Here is a 21,700-nt window from a genome sequence, read left to right as displayed (position 1 = left end):
CAGTAAAAAAGGTATTCTGAGGAAATACTTTGTGTTCTTTAGTAGTACATCTACATTAGGGATAATATTTAGATCTAAAATTTCTTGCAGCCTCAAATCTCCTACCAGGCTACAAAAATGTACAGCGGAGAATGGCACATACCTACATCACCCTCAGGGTCAGGAGCTATGTTTAGTTCATTAAGACTTGAAAGAAACATTTTAGATGCCTGAAGATACTGTGCTGCATTGCACAAAAATATAATTGCTGTAACTGCCTCTGTAATAATCTACAAGTTACACAGCAGATGTTTTGTCTTTTTCATATCTGTATTCCTGAAACATTGTCATTCTATTTCTAATCAAACTGAAGATAGGTTTTTCAGTGTGACAGAGGCAACTGTCAGCCAGAACCACCTGCAATTTTTTTATTAAACTTGCCTTAACCAGGCTTTCCTATACCATTTGTTGATGTCTTCTCAGAGCGAGGCAAGCAGTACAAGAAGCATTGTTTTAGCAGGACACACAAAGGGAAAAAGAAGCTTCTTCTGCATTCACTCTGAAATTCCTTGTCAAATCTTCATCTTCCTTATCCTAAATAACTCCAGGAGGAAGGAGAAAAAAAAAAAAAAAACCTAGGCCCATATCCCCCAGAAATCTAACAAACTTATATCACCCTGTGAAAAAGTCTTGCCTCCTGAGACAAATACACAAAGAACCAGAACAAAGCAAGATCCAGCTTCAAACTTCACAGTTTGTTGGATATCAAAAGGGGTCATAATAAGTACCGATTTGTCTTGCCTGGTTCTGACAAAATGTCCTAAAGCTCACTCTGCCATTTCAATAAATAGTTATAATTCAAGACAAAAGCAAAAGCCAGAGGATCAGTGTGCTGGTATTTACATCTCATTGTGAGCTGCATTCCATTGTAGAAACAAGTTACTTAGAATTTTCTAAGTCATGCAAAATTCAAGGAGGAATTTCAGTCTCTCAGCCTGCAGAAGGGAGGAGGATTTAAGGGGAAAAAAAAAAAAAAAAAGAGAGAGAGAGAGAGAGAGAGAGAGAAAGTCCGTGCACACAAGAATAAGACTTACTTAGCCATCTCATGAAGAAATAAAATCCACTTTGTGGTAAAAAATAATTCTGATTTTTTTATTTTGGTGACCAGAAGCATAAGGTGGCAGTTGTGACAAACTAAAAACTAACTTTAGTAGAAGCATATCCTTTTGCTAAAGCAGCCCCAGATCTGTGCTTTCAAAGTAAACAGCTGAAAGTCAGAAGATGGACCATTCCATTAATCCTAGACAGACTCAGATTTATATGATTATACTGGGAGATAACAGGCATCCATTAAAGCCAGACCTTTTTTTTGTGTGTGAGGGTGGAAACCAAAGGGCAAGCTGGGTAAAGGTCTTTAAATGTGGGCTCAGCACAGCCTATCTACTGTAATACCCCACAGTAAGTGCTGCACAGTGTCGCCCAGCTGTGTCCAAGAGCAAAGCCTGGAGGGCATTATTTGATGAAGCTACACATTTCCAGGAACTATACTCCTGCATCCTAAGACCACCCCAGTTAATTTAATTATTGGTGCATACTAACTCTGGGTAACAATACTATTTAAGAGTACATACTTTCATTCCAACTCATATTTCAACCCACAGACCAACTTTAGCTCAAAAGCAGTGCTGCATTTCAGCTATATTTGCAGACTCCTTTTCAGAAGTTTAAACATTTAACCAATAGGGTAAGTAGACTTAAAAAAAAAGGCAACACAGGCAGAATGCCTTACTCCATTTCTCAAGAGAACTCTACTTGGCAGGTAGTACCAATGATGTAACTTGGGCTTTGAATGCAGGGATGTGGATGCAGTCATAAAGAGCAGCAGCAGAGTTGTGCTCTCTCCCCTGGCATTTTGAAATTGCATGCATGTCAGGAATTTCTCAGGTGGGATTCTAGCCTCAGTAGAAGAAAGGCAGGGTACTGTCACGCCAGAAAGTTTCTTCTTGTGGCATTGTGTCAACACTAATTCACATTTATAGAACTCAGACTAAGCCACAGCTGTATCCTGTTAGAAACCTGGACCATAGGAACATCCCCTTTCCAGGCAGTCACATTCCCTTCTGCTATCATCATTCCAGCCTAGGGGTCCCAAAGCATTCTTCCAGACAGAGCTAGAGATCAGGATGTTAGAAGTACCAAATGCCAAGTCACTCTCCAGGCTAAGGCATGTTGAAGTTTGTCCAGAACTGAAGCATTTACTGAATCTCTCTTAGCTTCATGTAAACTTTAGCAGGAGTTCATCTATTATATTAAGCATTACTAGGCACACAGATCATCTTGAGAACCTCAAAAGCCTTAACTTCCATGTTCTTCTGTACATGTGTATCTGAGATGATGCAAAAACCTTTAATATGTCAGATTTGAGCATAAAGCAAGCGCAAACCAAAACTGCTGAGATTCCCTTGGTTTCCAGTGAAACCAGAAGCTGGGCTGTGTTTCTGTACTGATGTTTACTGATGACAGGAAGCCAAGTCACATGAATTTGTGCAAAAATGTCAGTATAACTGCTAAAAGTTATTTAAGATAGCTATTCTATTTAAGATAACTTACTGCTGCATCATTTCACCTAATCAAACCTTCAGTTTTAAAGATCTTGAAGCTTGTTACCTTCTTTTAAAAGAAAAACTGAAATAATTAAATTTTTCATTCATTAAGGAGAAAATAAAATAAAGGTATAAGTTGTCTTAATACAATAAGTAAGACTGTTCATGTGCCTCAAGTTAGGTTCTAAAGTACTCTCCTGAATGGGAGATTTGAATCACCAAATATATACTTTCCATGTTCATTACATTTAAACACAAAAAAATAAACTGCCTGTGAAATAGATAAATTCCATACTGCAGAGGTTTCCTAGGAAACCCAGAAAGGCTCAAATAAACAGAAAACAGCTGGAGAAAAAAAAAAAAAAAGCCAACCTCAATAACTAAGTGTTCCATACCCTCATTTTAAAAAACACAAGAATGATATCACTGACGTTAAAGCAGTGCCTTTCACACTGTTTGGCCCTGCCACTCTTCACAGGGACAAACATGCATAGCTTAAGGAAATCAAGATTTAGCTCTTCTCTGCCCATCATCTCACCTTGCTCTCCAAAAAACAACAAACCAAACCAAGCAGCATGAGTGCTTTTGCTAAAAGTGGTAAAGCTGCAGAGTGTTGGCATGTATGCTAAAAAGGACAGCCAGCCCCAGAGAGGTGCCTACTGAAACCTTACAGCAAGCAGGTGATTCACTAGCCAGAGATTTCTTTGCTGAGAAGCCAGACTCCACTTCTGAAACCAGCCAGCCATTCAACATGAAAATCCATGCCATTCCAGAAATGTATTATTAGCACAATGACTCAGTATGTATATTACAGTAGTACCCTAAGGCTTCACTTGAGATCAAGGATGCTTTGTGCTCTGCACTGCACACAATCTCATAGGAAGGCCCTGCACTTTACAGTGAAAATATAAAATCAAAGCAAGCCAAAGTTATTCAAGCTCAGTGTCCAGATTTAGCTGGAATTTTCTATCATTATAGGAAAAAAAAAAAAAGAGTAAAGGACAACTTGTCTAACCTCATTCCCAATTTTTGAAGTAGGCTCCCAGCACACTGCCAGTCACTGCTATAATCCCAAGACTCAGTGTGGTGACAGCAGTCATACTGTCATGTTGGCTCTTCCTTCCCCACATGGCTCCATTTTCCATGTTCTGCTCGGCTTGTCACCAGGCTCAGTGCCTCTGACATCAGGTTCTTCCCTTCCTTTGTTGCCGCCAATGCATGTTCCAGTCCTTTCTGCCTCTTGCCAAAGCAAGCATTAAACATCTGGAAATCATCCTCCATTACTTTCACCAGTGAGATGCATCTGCCTCGCACTGTAGTTACCATACAGTGAAAAGACACCACACTTAAATATATATGTAAAATGCTCTACAAAAATCTAACACACTATATATTAGTCCACTTTAATCTTTACCTTGCAGCAAGTTACAAACATGTTATTTTCTTTAAAGATGCAAGCATATATACCGGGGATCTTTACAGATCACAACACTCCTGACTCCAGAGAGTTCTAAAGTACAGATATTTACTCTTAGGATTGTGTTCTCCTTCTCACACCTCAAATCTTTTTAGTATTAGAAAACAACAGGTTTTCAATGCATGCATTATGTGTGCTGGTTTGGGAATTTTAAGGGTAAAAGAAGTCATTCCAATGGAAAATTAATACAGAGGAAAAGAGGTACCACTTTTTGCCTGTGCCTCTGAAGGAGTGGAAAATGCAGGCTATTTCCACCCCTTTTGCGCAGCCTGAAGTCACAACAGGACAATGACCCCTCGGCTGTATGGAGCTGAGGGCTCATCGAGTCCATCACACTCCCAACCCCCTCTAGAAGTTCCTGCCTCTTGCTTCCCTTCCTTTCCTATTCTCAGAGCTTTGGACACATGGATGATTATTCAGAAGAACTTCAGGAAGCCTCCTGGAGCCTTTGAGGAGTGAGATAACCCAGCTACTTAATGGTATCTTTCCTACCAAGAGGCTCAGCACTGATATAAGCAAGAAAGCCAAAAATAGATCATACTTCATTAAAAAAAAAAAAAAGTTTTATTAGTTTACTGATTATATTATTTGTTAACTATAATTATCATTCATTATTTGTATCAACTAAATTCAGGGTAACTTGAAATAGCAGAGATGGCTTAAAGATGACTAAATCATCCTCAGTATCTGGAAAATGAGATGCTCCAGCCGAAGGAAAAAACTCCCCCTTTAAAGTAGATAGAAAATGAGTCACAAATAACTGTCATAGGATAGCAATCACTATGGCAATTCAGCACATTTTTATCAGATCTGAAGATCTGATAGAAACCTGTAAAGGAAGTATTTGTGAAAAGCTGAGTGTAAAACATCTTCTGTTTGCTGTTCCATCTTTAATTTTTTCCTCAAATATTTTTCTTGATCTGCTGACAGAAGAGATGAGATTTAAGACAAGAAAGTGATTTAATCTCAATCAAGCTTGTCTATGATTTCCTGAAAGAGAGACAACTGCTTTAAATAAAATGCTCCCTTAGCGTAACCTCTGAGGTTACCTATGATAATACAGCTGGCCCGAGACAGCTCTCCTCAAATGGAAAACAGTTTCCTTCTGGCTTTTAGCTGTATTTTCACTGTAATTTTAATGTGAAGCAATAATATTGCACAACTGGGCCAGGACAAACTCACAAATTGGTAAAAGGCAGGTTTAGATTAGATACTAGAAAGAAATTCTCTCCTGTGTGTTGGATGAAGCACTGGAACAGGTTGCCCAGAGAAGCTGTGGCTGCCCCATCCATGGAAGTGTCCAAGACCAGGCTGGATAGGGCTTGGAGCATCCTGGTATAGTGTAAAGTGTCCCTGCCCATGGCAGGTGGGGAAACAGGATGGGCTCCAAGGCCCCTTCCAACCCAAACAGTTCTGTGATGACTCTTCCTTTTTCTCCCTCAATCTCTTCCTACACTACACTGCCATATGCCCATAATCCTGCACTTCAGTTGGTCAGCTTGCTGCAGGATGCTGGCAAACACTTAATGGCCAAAGAATATTTGGAGAAGATACTGTATGGACCTTCTCTGCCAGACATCTACTGCTCAGCAGGGAGCAGACCTCAGGGAGACAGTTTACTCTTCTGTTCTCACTCTAAATGAGTTCATGTCCAAAGCTCTGAATTCCTGCCAGCAGTATCAGAGTCGCTGTTTGTGTTTCTATTCAGCCACATTATCCAGAGAACAAGGGCACAAAGATTCAAATTAATTCTTTAGTCCTCCCATGCTACTGTTGCATAGTCCAAAGGCTATAAATGAAAAGTAGTGAAGACACAAACCATCATGAAAGCTTTTCAGTATGAAAACAACTTAATTATATCACTTTCCCAGCTATACTGCTCACACAGAGCTGCAGAAAAATGCAAATCCTCCAAAGCTCCAATCAAGTTTCAGCTGGCAGCAGCATGGCCAAGGATCATCCTTAGGACAGCTCTCCAAAGACAAGACCTATCTTCAGCAGCAGATACAAACAGAATCCTGAGGGTCTGCATGAATAGAAGCTCCCTGAACAGGGAGCATCCCACCACTGGCCCTCTGACAATCATTCTTAGTCTTCATGCTTATATAACACATGACCTTTCTGCAGCAAATGCGGGTGGGATAGTGGAATAATGGAATTGTTTCTCACTGCAAGAATAAAAGGCAGCACAGCAGGCTATGAAAAATGTATGTTGCTTACTAAGAAGAGATAATTGTAAGCAACAGTTTGGATATTTTAATTACCACAGCATCAAGGCTTTATCATCATTCAAAGCTTCCAGAACGTTATTGTTTTATAATTATAAATCAAATTATAAAATAATAATTTTTATTAAAATAATTTTATTTCTTCCTATAGTCAGTATCACTGGTTTACCTTTTCTTGTATCTCAAGCACAGCACTAATTCTTCAAATTTCTCTAAATTTAAGCCAGGAAAATCACCGAACAATACATGACCAAAGGAAAAAGTATCCAGAAACTGTATTATTTGTACATACAGAATGCACTGATTACATAAAAGACATAAATAATACATTATGCCACCCCCTGGGGTACCTCTGTTCTCTAAGTGTTACATGACTGTCATAGTTAAGAGCCATTTTTCTCCAGCTTGAAAGTACCTGGTTTCTCATTTTATGCCATGGAAATAAATACATTTTCTTCATTAAACTTGGAATTAATACATCCTATTTTCCAGCTCAAATTATCCCTGACCCTCTGCACATGACAGCCTCACCAGGCCATTCAAGGATGGTGGAACAAGGTAGGTCTGTTGCAGCTTGAGATTTCAGGCAGTGCAACAATCCTTCCTCGTGCTCTGAAAGTTCAAACTCCAAGAAGGCTTTGTCAAAAACCGAAATTCCAAGTTAATCTGATTAATTTATTCATTTTACATTAAAGGATACTTGGGTTTGCCTTGTTGGTTATATAAAGAATGGGGGGGTTGGCTACACAATAAACTGAAGTGCAAGTCCAGTCTCTCTTCCCTGATGCAAATGAGAATCCACTGGATTAACACTTTGATTTATTCTTTCTAAGAATAATTTCTGAGAAAATTATATCATCAGGACTTTACACACAAAAATGTGCAAGGTCACAATGACAAACATAAGTGAAACAGTGCACATATAAGGATAGATCACATGCCTCCAGCTGGAATTTCGACTATTTTTCATTACTTTGTTATTTCTTGGCACTGAGTTTGTTGCCTTCCTCTATATACAGAAAAATAGTTGTATACAGGCCACGAACATCTGCTCAGTTTTTTTAAAGGATTATATTGTTGCATGAAGATCTATCTTTGCAGTTCCTGCCTCGCTGCACATACACGCAAGAATCTGTATTAATTTTCTGAAAAAATATCAAAAACCAAGTTATGTGGCCAGTTGACCACTTTTAATTCTAACCATAGAAAAATTGTAATTTACAGTTTACCCAAATAGTAACTACAACTTCAACACCAAGAGCTACTCCTAAGCAGAGTTTCCCAGGAGCATTTACCATCAGTCAAGTGATTTGGTAGATATTTCTTTTTTTCTGAAAATTTCTAAAGCATTATTAAATTTAAAAATACATATTTTTAACCAACTTACATTTAACTATTATTAAACAGGACCGATCCTGCATGTTCTGCATGAACAAATCAAGCTGATAGAATGTTATCACACAGAAACAAATTGCAAGGATGAAAAGACCTCACCAAGAAATGAAGACTGAGCATGTTAAAACATGAATCATGAAATGACCATTCAGTTTCTATGGCAATAATCCATATTTGTAAATATCGGGGGGGGGGGGGGGGGGGGGGAAATGCCTGCACTAGCAAACACAGCCTGCAATTATTCTTCAATCACAATGTATTTTCCAAAAAAACTACAAGTTAATGTAGATGGTCCAACATGACCCTCAATTTTATGTATTCCATAATTTTGAGCAAAGTTTTGCTTAGGCTGAACAGAAGGAATCCTCTCAAGGAATCTTCTTGTAGAAATTTCTGTGTAGAGTATTCTTCTCAGAATTTTATGGTCAGGAAAATTTCCTAATTCAATCAGCTAGTCCCCACAGATTTATGACTTTGTCTAATAGATACTAGATTCCCACTGTCTACTTGTTTAGAGTTATATTAATTTCTATTTTTGAATTATTTACTATGCTTAAGTCCCCAAACACATATACTTACATGCACACACACATGCAGGTTTTCTCACTAAGAAAGCAGAGGTACAGACATAATCTGGGGATCTGGAACTTTTAGGGAAAAAGGATAATCAATACAGCATAACCAGCATAAACATTTACATACATAATCAGGTCCAGCCAGCATGGGTTTATGAAAATCAGGTCTTGCTTGACCAACCTGATCTTCTTTTATGACAAGGTGACACACTTATGGGATGAAGAAAAGGCTGGGATGTTGTCTGCCTGGAACTTAGTAAAGCTTTGGTCACTGTTTTCCATGGCATCCTTCTGGAGCAATTGTCTGCTCGTGGCTTGGATGGGTGCACTGTCCACTGGGTAAAAAAGTGTCTAGATGGCCAAGCCCTAAGATTGGTGGTGAATGGAGTTAAATCCAGTTGGTATCTGGTCACCAGTGGTGTTCCCCAGGGCTCAGTATTGGGCCCAGTTCTGTTCAATATCTTTGCCAATGATCTGCATGAGGGGATCACAGCAAGTACACAGCCAACACCAAGCTGAGCTGGAGTATCTATCTGCTGTAGCGGTGCTACACAAACAGTTGGATTCAGTGATCTTAAGGGTCTTTTCCAACCTAAACAATAATTCTGTAATTCTAAGTATTATCAGATACTCACTAAAATTTGACAATTGTACAAACACGGGTGCTTTTTCTCTTTCACATAGAATCATACAGTATCATTCTCCTTAGGAGCTGGACCCTTTACATAGATTACAAAGATGAAAGACCCATAAAATCTAAAGAAGCATTTGGCACAAATACTCAATAACTTTCTCATAGCTACAGAGGTCTTTCACTTGTCATCTTATTCCCAACACTTGCCCCATTATGGGGACTATGCAATGTAACAAGGTCTTATCTCCCTGAAGATAGTATCAGTGAGAAGATAATGGACATTGCATGGTTTCCAGACAAAATGAAAGATCTTGAGAATTCAAAAAAGGCAAAGGGCATCATTAATATAAACAGAACAATGACCTTTTTTTAACCTTGTTCACACTGTCAATCAAATTAGATATTTTTAAATCAATACCAGCACTCACACTGATTTCAGCTGAAGGAGGGTTGACACCACAAGAGGTGGACAGGAAAATATAATTCAGACAAAGGTACACTGCAAAAACTGATGAGAGCCAAAGGCAAGTATAGGATTGAAGAGAAATGGTGGCAATAAACCACCACTGCCATGCCCACGTGCAGTTTGCACAGACAATTCTTCTTGAACAAGATGAGTCCCATAATTTCAAATCTGACTCAAGTGTACTGATTTTCCATGAAAGACATGTTTCTAATTAATTTTTAAAAAACTTTTACACTCCCAAGAGGACAGGAAATTATCCCATAAGCACATCCTGCTTCTGCTACTAGTTTCTTCTATCCCAAGCCCTAGGGAAAGAGGAAGGACTATAGAGTTGTGTGGAAACCCCTGTACCAAAGGTTCAGAGCTTTCAGGTACTCAGCAGCTAAACAATACAAAATTTCAGTCACCTCCTGGGCACGTTCTGATCCTGTTGCATTTCTGAACTGGACCAGGTCTCTACAAAGAAATTAAAACCAGGATCTTCCAGTCCTAGGATTTTGCACCTCTGACCTTATTGATAAATAACTTTTAAACAGGTACATTTAAACAGACTTAAAATGACCAATTTTGCCGTAATATGTTTGGAAGTGTCTAGTTTTTACATGCATTTTAAGCACATGCACCATGTAGCACTACCAGCCAAGTGCTCTTGAGCAGAACAGATCAATCTGAAGGGTTTCAAGAGAAAAAAAAGTAATAAAGAAACTGGCATTACTTAAAGGTACAGGAATGGTAAGTGACAAAAAGTTAAGCAGCATGTTTGGTTTGAAGTAGTATTACAGTTCTTTCATTAAGGTTTTTTAACCATATTATCTGTTTTATTATATTCAAGTCATCTATCAATATCAATACCCCTCATGAAAAATTTTGTAACATACTATCACAAAAGCTATTTCTTTCTGCCACTGTCTCTAAAGTTGACAAGCGGTATCCAATCCTTATTTTTTTCTAGGATTGTCATAAAAAATGACTGGTACAACACTAGTTTACATCCTTTCTGAAAGTCGGATAGTTTTTTGTAATCTATGCTTCCTGAAGTGCCCTTCTTGCTTTCCCAGATACCTCTAATATTTGTTTATCTGGTAGTACTTACATTCAAGTAAGTGAATGAGAAATAAAGCAGCTCTACAGACAAAGTCACCTGCAGTAAAATACAATGCTGACTGATGTTAGACCTCTACACAAATACAGAACCCAAAACAAACTAAGGGCAAAACCTGTCCACTCTTCAGGATTTGTAGGCTTCAATCAGGAACTAAATGAAAGGTAAAATCCCTTTCTTATGCAATTAAACCAGACCAATATGTAGAATGCACCCTACTTTTATTTTCACTTCACCAACCCTCACATCATATTAAAGTAGATTTGACTTCAGTTTTCTTTTAATATAATGAACATTGGAAAAGTGTCTGTATAGAAGACAAAAGCTATTACATCTCAAACAGGAAGATGAGTAAGTGATGTAAGCATAAACAGATGTCACTAATTTATTACAACATATTTTGCTCTCTGTCTTGCCACATACCTCTCAGTTGCCTCAGCCATCAGCATATGGGAAATATACCCCACAACGTGTACATTGCTGGTCTATCCCATCATCTCCATAATTCCAACAATCTAGTAAGAAAACTCATATACATTTTGCATTTTTTTTTAAACAGGCAAAAAGCTATAATTTTTATTAAAGGGATACCAAAAATTAAGTCAGTATTTTCACAATTGTTTCGTTTGGTATTACATGTCATTGATAAATGCATAATATATGCCTCCCTTTATAGCAAGTATATGAATTACACTCACAAGTTTATATAAAGTGCCCCCTCTATGGGACTTCTTACACAGCTATGCATGGGCAGGACAGTCTCATTTTGCTTTGTAAAACAAAAGTTTCAGAAATATTGCACTAGTTTGTTCATCAGGCTTTGACTCCTCCTCACTTATGCAATCCAGCGTATTACCAGAGAAGTTCAGTTACATGAAAAATCAGACTCTTAAAAATACACGAGAAAGTAAGTGCAAACAGCAGTGTAGTGTACATCCCACAATGTGCTGGAATGTCCTACAAAGGAACTTTGTAGGGCATAATTTGGAAAAGAAGCCAGTGTTACATATAAGAAGCCTAGGAAGTACGCTCAGGAGTACAATAGCTCCAGACTGTCCCACAACCAGCCTGCTCACATTTCAGGAAATCAACACAGATCACCACATCCATCCCGACTGATGGAAAGAGTACAGTCACTACGCCTTCTCCTGACCATCAGTGTCTCTCTCGCAGGCATAGAAATGATACAAAACACGAAGGGCTACCAAGCAGCCGCAGGCAGCGCAGGTCGGGCGGGTGAGGCTCGCAGCTCGCCAGCGCTCCTGCCCGCACGGAGCTCGCCCCGAACGGCCGCTGCCTCCAGCCCTCGGGCGGAGGGGAGGCTCTGTGCCATCCTCGGCGTCAGGCAGCCCCTCCGCAAGAGCCTGGGGGAAAATGAGCCGGAGAAGGAAAGAAGGGAAAGTGAAAAGACGAGCAGGGGGGGAGGGGTGAAAAAAGGGAGAATTCGCGTTTCTGCATTTCTCTAAAACAAAGAATGTGAGAAAGCAGATGTAGTTCAGCGCAAACAACTCCACCCTGCGAGGCTTCGGTGTTTACTCTCCCAGCTCGCTTGCCCAGCTGTCCTCCAGCCGCGTCCCAAGCCTTTTCTTTTGTTGGGAGCTTCCCAGCGGCCGCAGCCCCGCCGGGACGGGGGCTCAGCCCGAGCGCCCCGCGGCAGCACTTGGCCTTTGACCGCCCCCCCGCTCTGTGCCCGCAGCGAGCGCCGCAAACCTCGCTCTTCCGCTCAAAAACCCAAAGCGCAAACCCCTCTCTGCCCCATTCTCAATACGTGAAAGCAAAAGTCTTACTCTCGTATCCCAGAGGTTTTCCACTCCGCTTATTAGCCAAATCATACAATAAACACACTGCATGCAAAAAGGGGGGATTATGATAATTGTTTTAGAGGTAGAGAGAAACTCACCACCTTCATATTCTTCCACTTCTTGCGCTTTTATGGTTACAAATCGGCCTAATAAAGCAGCGAGGATGAAAAAAGTTCTCGTTTGTACCAAGACTGCCATCATGCCTAGATATTAGACATGTATCCTCCCCGGGCAGCAAAAAGTGCAGAATCGTAAGGTTATTTTAGCACCATGAAGCCAGCTGAGGAGACGTTCTGTCTTTCCGCATCAGTTCCAGGACAAAGTCGGCGAGCCTTCTTTTCAGCACCAGCTCCAGCGCAGTCTGCAAACACTCCTTTCAGGGGATGCAGCTTTAAATAGGAAGAATGCTGCCTCCACTTTCTTCCTGCCCCTTTTCAGCCCGTTCATGCTTCTAACCATCCACTCCCTGCCAAGCAACAGTCTGATTGATGGTAAATAACCGAATCAGAGCTGGCTTCACTCTTCCTTGAACTTTTCTCTTTACAAGCACACTTGCAGGATACTTTCCTGCTGCTGTGCAGTGCATGTGCTTTTCCAGGACCATTTATTAAGCAGCAAAAGCAGAGTTTTAAGAATCTGTCAGGAAAAGAAAGCTCTGCTTTTACCACACCCGGCGCACGCTTCCTGGAGATGGAGGGTATAGCCCCATTTGGAGCCGATTCCCTTATTAGGAACTCGATTGCTTCCAGTGCTCCAGAGGAGGATTTCCTCCACACTCCTGATAACTGCCCCCTGGCTCGCTGTGTTATCAAACGGGACTCCAGCCCCTTGAGAGGGACTCACAGAGCTAAAATAAGGCAGCTTGCTTCAGGAACTTGGAAATTAGGCTCCTTCACCCAAAGGGAAGTAATCATTCTCAAATGAATTCTTTTGCTAATAATCTTTCCTCAAATGCCTACGTGCTCGATATTTACTATCCTACCAGTTGGAAAGACTGTTGGAAGTCACCAGAAGATGCTCTACACTTTTAATACCAGTATGCCCGTTCAAATTATCCAATTACCGCTTTTCTTCAGGGCTGTCTGCCCTTGTTCCCTGACAAACCTACCTAAGCCCCAACCTAGTATTTAGCCCTTAACAATGTGCCTTAATTAGCATTCTAGCGTGAGCACTAAGCAAATCTCTCTTTTGTGGATCACTTGCAACTGGGAGTAGAATGTTAAATTTCTTTCTTCCCACAGTGTTTATGGTCTGCTGAAAGGAAGCTCAGTCACTAATCCCCTCATTAGCTAAGAATGGGGTCATCTATACCTGCTGCAGGGAATTATAGATTCATCTGCTGGAAGGTTTTCTGTGTTCATTTCAGCTTGAGAACAATCCCATCTTCACCTGGATTCATACAGAGTGGAAACTCTCCGGCTAATCACAGGATGATTTAGCACTTCTCAGTGATGCAGAATCCTAAAGCCTGTGAAGTTTTAGTCTGATTCTTCAAAGGTCCAGAATGCCCAGAAGAAGAAAGGTAACCCAGAAAATGGCACAGCACTGCAATGCTACATTAAATCTACCCTAATAGCAAAACCAGTGATGAACGTAAAAATACACTGAAAGAGAACATCAAAGTTCCCTACTCTCTTGCACCAAGCTTTTTTTTCTGAGGTATTCAAAGATGCCTTCTACTTTTCACTCCCAGGAGAAATTCCTACAGTGATATCTAAAAGTTGCCCTTCATATCTAATTCTGCTTTGGTCTCTCCAACAAATTATGACACATAACTAAAACAGATGAGCAATAGAATAGAAAAGGTTACTAATTTAATCCATCCCCTTATGACCCCTTATAAATGCTTCCTTTTATCGTGGTTCTGCATTTTGAAATGGTTTCAGTTTTATTACAAGCATCATATGGAATCATTAAGTCTATCATTTTTCATTGAAACAAATTCACTTCCAGGTCTAAGCTATTTGATAGCATTCCATTGGATATGAGTGACAGAAAATCTTCAGGTGGCACCACTGTGAATAGAGTCAGACCAAGCAAATAAGAATGGGCAGATAAATAATTCTAAGTATGCTCAGTGTCACTTCTCCCTTCTTACTCTCAATAGGGGAGAAGCCAACATTGCAATATTGTATATTTATGCAGCAACTCCCTTTCAATGGTTTTATCACTTTTTTTCCATAGATTTTAGGATTCTGTAAGAACAGAGGAATGTGGAATTTCACAAATTAGCCCAAGGTCATGGATTCACTAGTAAAGCCTTTCTTGGAGCTCATTTTTCTTCCGTGCCAAGGAAAACTTACACAAGAAAAAAAAAATCATTGGGAGGAGACTGCTGGGCCCCAACTCAAGGAGAAGATTCTTTTCCAATCCACCTTCACTGTTACACATTCAGCTTACAATATGGGCAGCAAATGTGTTTGAAGAAACACTGAGAGGAGCCATGGGCCAAAGGGGCTGCAAGGCACTGACCCTGAGTGCAACACTCATGACCCCATTTTGAGGAATAACCACACCAAATGTAGTAGACAGAGACACTGCAGAAGTGGTAGGACTAAATCCTCCTTGTCTAGTCCATCTCAGTAGAAAAATAAATGTGGAAAAGTAGGAAACAAACCCAGGCTCTTTCCACCATCAGGAGACACTTTGAATTCAGGATTGCCTCAGTTACCAATTTGTGGCTGATTACTTGCAGGAGTTGAAAAATTATTTTAAAATCACTTTCTAATAGAACCACAGAATAGTTAAATTTGTAAAGGACCTTTATAGGTCATCTAGTCCAAGCCCTCTGCAACAAGGAGAGACATCGGGCTTCTCAGAACTCTGTCCAGCCTGACCTTGAAGGTTCCATATGTGGGTCATCCACCACCTCTCCAGGACTCCTTTTCCAGTGTTTCATCACTCTGATCATAAAATTCTTTTTTATACATAGTCTGAATCTACATTCCTTTTGCTTAAATTTATTATTCCTTGCCTAATCACAACAGGCCTTGTCAAAATGTGTGCCCCCATCTTTCTGACAGACCCCCTTTGGGTACCGGCAGAATACTACAAGGTCTCCCCAGAGCCTTCTCCAGGTTGAATAACCCCAACTCCTCCAGCCTGTCCTAATAGGAGAGGTGTTTCATGCTTCACATTAGAGCAACCTTCATGTTTTAAGAATCTTTATACAACAGGAAGGGAAATAATAACACAATAGCAAAATCTTCACACAAAAGCAGTGTGTGCTCAATGATAAGCTCTAAAAAGTCTTGGTGAAATGAAACCTGTTCCCAGAGTTAGGACACTCCTAGAAATGTCAAGACACAATACTCTTAAAAAAAAGATATAACTAAATACTCCTTAATGTCCTGATTGCTGCTGATATTACCTACTTTTAGCCAGTAAGTCAGTACTGTAAGTTACCTGACCTAAAAGTCACATGTAAAATTAAAAATTACTCAAAAGTCAAAGTACATTGTGAGTGATAGATGAGGCTAGGGAAAGCTCTTAGGTAATTGTGAGGATGCAGAAATATATTAAAATATAATTCACACACTTAAACCTTTCAAAATCTCCAAGCCAGGCCATAAAAACCCAATTAGTAGCTTCAGATGCATCCGAGCCTGCATACATATGAGCAATTAAAATCCAGTCTCCATGAGGGTCTCTCCAATGGAGTTTAAGGGCCTCTCACACCTTTCACTCTGTTACATACACTGTGACAGTGCTCCTGTTCTAAATTAATCTGTAACAAGCTGATAAAAAGTATCTTCATATAAATGAGCAAGCTATCTGTTACATATGGGAACCTGCGCCACTGTTTTAGATCAATATGAAATCAGTGGATTCATGGAAACTGGAAATAAAACTGTAGCTGAATTTAAAGGGCATCTGTTCAAAGACAAGCCAGATTTTCAAAAGCAGTGCGGTTTCACCAAAGGGAGCTCGCACCAATGTGAGAGTTGCCATCAAGTTTTATGTAGGCAGTTAAATCCACTCTAAGTGCTGTTTGAAATTTCCACCTTGTATAACTTCTTCGATCACACACTTAGCTTTAAAAAAAAAAAAAAAAAAAAAAGCAGCAAATTTCCACACCATATATTTAACTGCAAAAATACAGTCCACATAAAATGCTTGCCCTTTCTTGGAATTAACCATTAAAAAGAACATGACTGAAATAATATATGAGAGGAAAATAATTCTACCTTTGAAGTGTGTTCACTTTGCACTTTTAAGACCCTTACTGCATAAGGAATCAGTTTCCCCATTTTATACAGGTCTTTCACATAGTAAAAGGAGAGAAAATTCTGCTATTTAAAATGAGAAAATGTAATCGGAATCTACAGAAAAGGGCAAGAATGAAAACAGAGGAATATTATACTGCTTTTCAATCATATTTTAAATGGACTAGATTCTAAAATGTACAGTCTCAAAATCATAATCTTCCTGCAGAGAAATCCACCAAAAAACTAGTATAGATAGAGATTTAAACAATGCTACACCAGTACAGTGTTGCCCAGTTGTAGGAGAATATTCCCATCAACTTTTGTGTAGGAAGGTTTAATAAATTAATTAAGTCCTAACAGAGGAAAGATATCTTTCTTGGTTGCATTCAACCTTTGCAATGTTGTTTCAGTTTATTTTTAGTTTAGGGACATAGGATGATACTTCGTTTTAAAACTGCAAGTGAGGAGTCTTGGATTATGTCAGTCACCATAAATAGGCTTTTACTATGAGGAACTCCAAACCCAATAAGTTCAATAAGTTATTAGCATTGGCAGCCTTTCCTTTAGAATGTCTCCAATTAAACTCAACATTAGTCTAAGCAAAAAAAGCCAAGGAATTAATTAGGGAAATAATTAGGAAAAGTCTTGCATGAAGTCCTCTGAAAATTATACTTATTCTTTACCTAGAACAGGAAAAACAGCATCATTATTTTATTCCTTATTACAAATTCATTGTCAAGCTGTCTTTTGTCTGCCTAAGAACTTAAACTGATTAAGTGAGAACATAAAAGGATCACAGCAAGCTACCCACTTAAGTGGCAAGGGCAAATGCTAATCTGTAATTCAAATAGGTCCCAACTGGTGGCCTTCACTGGTTTGAGGTTTTTTTCCCCCTAATATTTAATTAATTTACCTTAGGACCCCTAAGATATTTTGTTCTTCTTCACTGACTGAAAGTCCCTGCAAAAGGTGTTAAAGACCTAGCCAACAAGCATATTCACAACTCAAATACTTTTTCTGACCTAGGGAATCACTAAAACCAATGGGACTGTACAGAAAGAATTTGGCTGAAAGTTTATTTTTAACCCTATTCTCTTGTGGGCATAGGCTTGTTATAAGATGGGTTGAGGCTCAGGATTACTTAATCACCACCACTAAACTTCATCCACAGTCTTAAAATAGTATTATTTCATTTTCATTCTTCTATTTTAAAATTTATGTCCAAGACTATGTAGAACTATTTTGTCTTAACACAGATTTCAGACCTCTGAACTGTGTTTTAATATGCTCAGTGCAGCCCCAAGCACAAAAATGAGCCCTTTCCTGACTTGTTATCATGTCCTAGTATAACATAACATGTCTTCAAGGAAAAAAACACTGCATCTGTCTTTAAGAGTTTAAACTGTGCAACTAAGGACATTATTAAAATCTTATATATTTATTTCATCCATGGCTGTAGAAGTTTTTTATCTGTTTCTGTTTATTTAAACGGATGTGAATTTTAATTTAAAATTTAAATTGCTGCAGGCTTCACATATTCAGAAATATTACAGAATTTATTCTCAGAAATGTAAGAAGCATCAATGACCCCACTAAAAGGACAGGAAGATGATGTGGAGCTCAGTTAAATTCATTGCCCATACTCTTATCTAAAGTCGCATGTAGATGGAGCCCCCATAGTCACCAGTATTTATGTGCAAGGTGTGGATTAAGAGTGTGTATCCTCAGCTACCTGAAACAAAATAGTCATATAAGCACATCACGCTTCCTGGGCCTGTGTTCAGCTCTCCCGTATTTATAATTTTTCCAGCTTGGTAAGAAAAGAGCCCATGGTTTCCATTTTGGTCTCATGGACTAACATCCCATTGGCCATGGGTTGTGACCAAAATATAGTAAATATCTCAGCCAATTGTTTTCCCTGTCATTACACTGTTATTTTTAAAGTATTGATCTTTAGCCTTAGAATTGAATTTGTAGAACATCCAGAGCTGATGGAGTCATCTACTTGAAACCTGGGGAATAAAACATTTAAGTTTGTGACAACATTCTTACCAACTATAACATGAGCAAGAAGTTTAGAATGCAGTCCTGCAAACCACATTGCTCCCAAGTTACATCTGATTTCCTAGCAAAATAAAAATGCTGAAAAGCCTGTACACACTGCATGCCAATTAACAGAGCTGGCCTACAGATGTAACTGCATGCCTAAAGCAGGTCCAGGAGGGACTTTCGAATCACCAAGCCAGTCACAGAACACATATGTTAAAATTAATCTTAGAAAAAAATACATACATAATGCTCCAAGGAAAGTTAGTTACTGGTCAAGCTCTACAGACTGTTTCCAAGTAAGATAAACCCCAATGTAACCAAATACTGGAATGTGTGTGAGCCAAAATGAGAATTTGTCAGCAGATGCTCTGGGCCTGAGCCTGCTGCCTGCAGGGAGCTATGGGGGAACCACGCTGGGTGGCCTGCAGAAGGGAGTGTCCTGAGCAGATGGGGCACTGTGCAAGCCAAATGTGGAGACAGGTCCAAGGAGTGTCTTCCCCCACAGGGAAAGGGCCACTAAAATAAGGAATATATTTTCCCCCAAAAAACCCCACATTTATTACTACATCCATATGAAACAAAGTGCCTGTGACTTTACACACGTTATAAAGTAGGACTGAAGGGATCCATTTACACAGGATATTGTTTCCCATTTAAAAAAAAAACCTTAGCAGATGTTTAGTGAATGTTCAGTATCTATAGACACATTTGGACAACATTCTAAGGCACGTGGTGGGATTCTTGGGGTGTGCTGTGCTTGGCCATGAGTTGGACTCGATGATTATGATGGGTGCCTTCCAACTCAACATATTCTATGATATAATGCCCTATATTAAAGTTACATTTTCCAGAAAAAGGTCAATTTTAAACATATTGGGTTTTGTCCTGGACAGTTGAAGTGCCTTTGATTCCACTTACTTACCATTTAAAATTGGGAAAGGCCTCAGCTCCATTGACAAAAGGAACTTAGCTTGCTCAGCATCTTACTGGATTTGCTCAGCTTTCTATAAGGTAACCTTCTTAAAATACATTATTCATATCTTTAATTAGTAAGAAGAAACAGATTTAATAATTTTGGGGCAGGCATTTTTGATACCAACTCAAATCAGTAGACATAGGGGTAAAAGATTGCCCCTGTTGAAGTTAGCAGAAATATTTCAGCTGCTGAATGAATGCATTCTCTTGCCATGGAAGCTTCCACCCCTTTTTTACTCATCTTTTCATCACTCTGTTAATACATAAACTTTAATCTGCTTTAAAGGATTGGAATAGTGGAGATGATCCTTTTAGATTCTTTTGAGCACTATTTTTCTTATAGCAATAAAATGTAATTTATATAAGGGCTATATTCTCTATTAAAAGTGAGTCCTCTTCTATAAAATAGGATCTACCTCTATTAGGTGGTAAGATCTGATAAATGGAAAACTAGGGCATTCATAAAACCCAATTTAAAAGCAATTTTAAAAATTATGAAAAAGAAAAACTTGTATTTTTAGTATTTTCCATGTTGACATGGAGATTCCCTATTTCTTTCTTTTAAGGAGTCAGGGAAAAACTGTACCAATATGGACAAAATTATGGATAATTAAAAGAAAGGGAAATAGCAACAATAGTGGAAGAAAGTAATAGAGAAAAAGAAGGAAAAAAGGAATCAGAATTTGTCTAAGTCAGGGATATAAGACTTGTATTTATGCATCACATTCACACAAAGCTAAAACAAAAAAAAAAATTCTTTGTTATAATTCTAGCACTGGGGGTGTTGGTATCACTACTAGAGCTACAAGCCCATGACACTAAATAAATGTCAGTATGGCTGTGTCTAGGTTAAAATAGAGAATGCAAAAGAGGTTTGTTCTGCCTGCTTTACTTTTCCATTTCCTTTCCATGCTGTCTTCTTTCCAATATTTTATAGCTTTTATGAGCCTTATTGCACTAAGATTCTGTGAATTCATGTGTGGAGCACATTTTGGACTGCCTTTAAACATTAAGTGCTAATTGAAAACATAGTTTACTCAGAAAAAATTAATCAAGTTTACATTTAATTTTTGCTGTGGAAAAATTGTGCAAACTGAGCCCTTTTAGAAAACTTCTTGAAAATTTTATTTCAATGCAGAACTCTTTATGAAGTAGGCTTATTTTCAAAGTTATGACCCATCACCAAGTGAATTTTCATCTGGTTAATGGGCTGAAGCAGATTGTGGAAGAGAATATCTACCCTCCATACTCACTGAAATGCTTTATTTTGCTTCAACTGATTGCTTTCATGATGTAGTACAGGAAATCAGTCTCTTACCATTTTTAAAGATTGATAGCTTAGATGAGCCTCAGTCATTTTTGAAAATAGTTATTAAAGCTTAAAGATGGTTGTATATTTCCACAATAGCATAACTTATTTGCTTCTCAAAAATCCCCCTACCCTAAGACCCTCACGGCAGGCAAAAACTTCTATGCAAAAATTTCTTATACCTCTTATTATGTCATTTGTGGCAGCAGCAGAAATACTTAAACCTGGTGGCACTGCAGCACATGAAAACAACCTCACCTTGTAAGCCTGGATCCAGCAGTGGGGTGGTTTGAAATGTACCCAGAGATAAGTAACAGCCACAGCAGGTAACAGGACTGCTTGTTTTCCCCTCTGTTAATGGCTGTGTGCTATCTGGGAAAGATTGAGGGTTCTTGTTAGAAAGCAAGGATTTGCAAAAATTATTTATATTCAGGTACTTTAAAAGTACCAGACCATGTCACATATACTTTCTCTCAGATCTGCTGGGACATTAAATTACACCCACATTACCTCAGCAGGCAAATCAAGTCTGACCACTGCTACACAAAGCAAAGCCCACACAAACTGAGCCGTGTGTGAAAAAGTCCCACACAAAATGTGAGCATACCCCAGAGATCTCTCTCACCAGGCTTATTTCCATCAGCAAAGGTGCTTTCCGTGTGGGTCCCCTAACCAAACCCAGTCTTGTGGAAAATTACCCATGCAGAAAAGCACCCATGCAGTGCAGCCCCCATGCACTGAGCCTCCCACTGCTCAGAGACACAGCCCTGGCACTGCAGGACACTCTGCACATGGGCAGTAGGAAGACAGATTTTTAATATTCTCTGTCCACTTCATTCCATGACCACTGTTTTATGTTTCTAATTGTCACATATATTCAAAATTTATTGGACTAAGC

At 39.1% G+C, this 21,700-nt stretch overlaps 1 protein-coding gene across 3 annotated transcripts in view; it reads right to left on the bottom strand.

Moving 5' to 3' along the window:
• Window positions 1–21,700, bottom strand: part of COL5A2 (collagen type V alpha 2 chain) — a 128,697-nt gene that overhangs the window by 84,428 nt on the left and 22,569 nt on the right. The window contains exon 1 of one of the 3 annotated variants that reach the window (XM_021531409.3): window positions 12,360–12,626. The exons of 1 other annotated variant lie outside the window; for it this stretch is intronic. In XM_021531409.3, the coding sequence (XP_021387084.1) occupies window positions 12,360–12,462 (103 nt within the window). In that variant the 5' untranslated portion in view covers window positions 12,463–12,626. Of the gene's footprint in view, window positions 1–12,359; window positions 12,627–21,700 lie in introns of those variants that run through there. One more of the 3 variants, XM_085585314.1, reaches the window with a different exon arrangement.

This window comes from Lonchura striata, chromosome 7 (genome assembly GCF_050655825.1).
Source record: "Lonchura striata isolate lonStrDom1 chromosome 7, ASM5065582v1, whole genome shotgun sequence".
Taxonomy (NCBI): domain Eukaryota; kingdom Metazoa; phylum Chordata; class Aves; order Passeriformes; family Estrildidae; genus Lonchura; species Lonchura striata.
Note: the sequence above shows the minus strand (reverse complement) of the source record. Positions and strands in the feature narration are given on the sequence as shown.